Below are 1,683 nucleotides of genomic sequence, written 5' to 3'. Positions count from 1 at the left end.
GCACTATTCAGTGCAACCCATGGAACTCGTCCAGTGTTGGTGTGAACTGAGTGCGCACTGGTGCGCACTAACTTTTGCCCAATCGAAAACGCTATTAGAGAATCCCGCTACTGGGGCTCTATTCTTGAAAAGAAACGTATACGAAAGTCTAGGGAAATATTATAGTATGCGTAACATATACTGTAGCATTTCCCTAGACTTTCGTATACGTTGCTTTTCAAGAATAGAGCCCCTGGATTTCTCCAGCGCTGCAGTGCGCATGCGCTAAAAGAGGGCTTATCTAACAACACTGATCCTACCCGCTTGGGACCTCCTAACCACGTGGAAGTTGCAGCTGGGACCATGAGGCGTCATCTACAATACACGGAGTAAGAAGTAAGGTTGGATTTTCATTTGACGCTAGACGCTCATTTTCAGCGTCAAAACAGGTCACGTGATCAAAATTGACGAATACCAAGCGTCAATTTTGATCACGTGACCTGTTTTGACGCTGAAAATGAGCGTCTAGCGTCAGATGAAAATCCAGCTTAAGAGTAAAGGCCGCAGCACACACTCTTGCATAACGCATAATGCATAGTGCATGAAGGAATCAACCAATCACAGTTCTAGTTTTTCATGGAGTGTGAGGAAGGGAAAGATTATGATTAGTTGATTCGCTTATGCACTATACGTTATGCGTTATGCAAGAGTGTGTGCTGCGGCCTTAAGAAATTGACCAATCACAGTCGATTATTCTTCTCACATTCGACTGTGATTGGTCAATTCTTACTCTTACTTCTTACTCCGTGTATTGTAGACCGGCCTTCTAAGTAGAGGGACCGTGGGAGGTATAGTTTAGTGGGAGATGGCCACAATCTCTCTCTCATTTTAGTCGCCAGCGATTTGTCGTCACATGAATATGTACCGGCGACAAAGCGACAGATATTTAGCGCTGGCGACATTTTTCCTCCACTTCTCTCAAGTCGGCCAGCGATTTGTCGCTGTATGAATTCGCACCTTAAGACTTCTGATGTTCTGACTTGCGGCTTACTGTAGAAGGTTTATTGTTATTTTATTTTGAACATATTCGACAATTTTAGGAAGAAATCTAGGGTTTTTTTGGAGCTTACTTAGGGAGATTTAGGGTGGTTCCGAGGCTGTTTTAGGGGAAAATCGACGAAAGCACCTGGCAACACTGCTCTCATCCCTATCGACCATTTTGACACACGGATCGCGTAGTCCATTCTCTATGGCTTTGTTTCGAGCCCACTTTTTTCCGTGATCGGCCGCTTGAATTTAATCTTCTTATTACTCCGTGATTGATCCCATTGTCACAAATGTTAGGCAACATCGTCAAAAACAGCCTCTTACTGCACGGTAAGAGTGCACTGCTTAGAAGGTAATGAAAGTCTTCAATTAAAATTGAAGTGTTTGATCAAATTCAAATCTTTTTGTCTTTATTGTTGAAATATATACATTCTAAGTTGATTATATGAAAAGCAACTGTGCAATTTCTCAAAGGAATTTATAAATTTGAAATTTTTATTTAAGAAATTAATTGTATAATTTATAATTGATCACATGAAATGTTTCCAAAGAAATTGAGGTAATTATTCAGAATACCTCCCTCACCTTCGATTTCGATAAAATTAGGCTCATTCGACGCGTTATTGCATGAAACGAAAGAATCTGGCAGAAAAAAGT

The 1,683-nt window shown here is 41.0% G+C and overlaps 1 protein-coding gene across 1 annotated transcript in view; it reads left to right on the top strand.

The window, feature by feature from the left end:
- The first annotated feature begins 1,200 nt into the window (after positions 1-1,200).
- LOC108769685 (protein CCSMST1) overlaps positions 1,201-1,683 on the top strand; it is a 1,854-nt gene continuing 1,371 nt past the window's right edge. The window contains exon 1 of the mRNA XM_018520803.1: positions 1,201-1,378. Coding sequence (XP_018376305.1) covers positions 1,317-1,378 — 62 coding nt within the window. The 5' untranslated portion in view covers positions 1,201-1,316. The remainder of the gene's footprint in view (positions 1,379-1,683) is intronic.

Source organism: Trachymyrmex cornetzi, unplaced genomic scaffold (genome assembly GCF_001594075.2).
Source record: "Trachymyrmex cornetzi isolate Tcor2-1 unplaced genomic scaffold, Tcor1.1 scaffold927, whole genome shotgun sequence".
NCBI lineage: Eukaryota > Metazoa > Arthropoda > Insecta > Hymenoptera > Formicidae > Trachymyrmex > Trachymyrmex cornetzi.
Note: the sequence above shows the minus strand (reverse complement) of the source record. Positions and strands in the feature narration are given on the sequence as shown.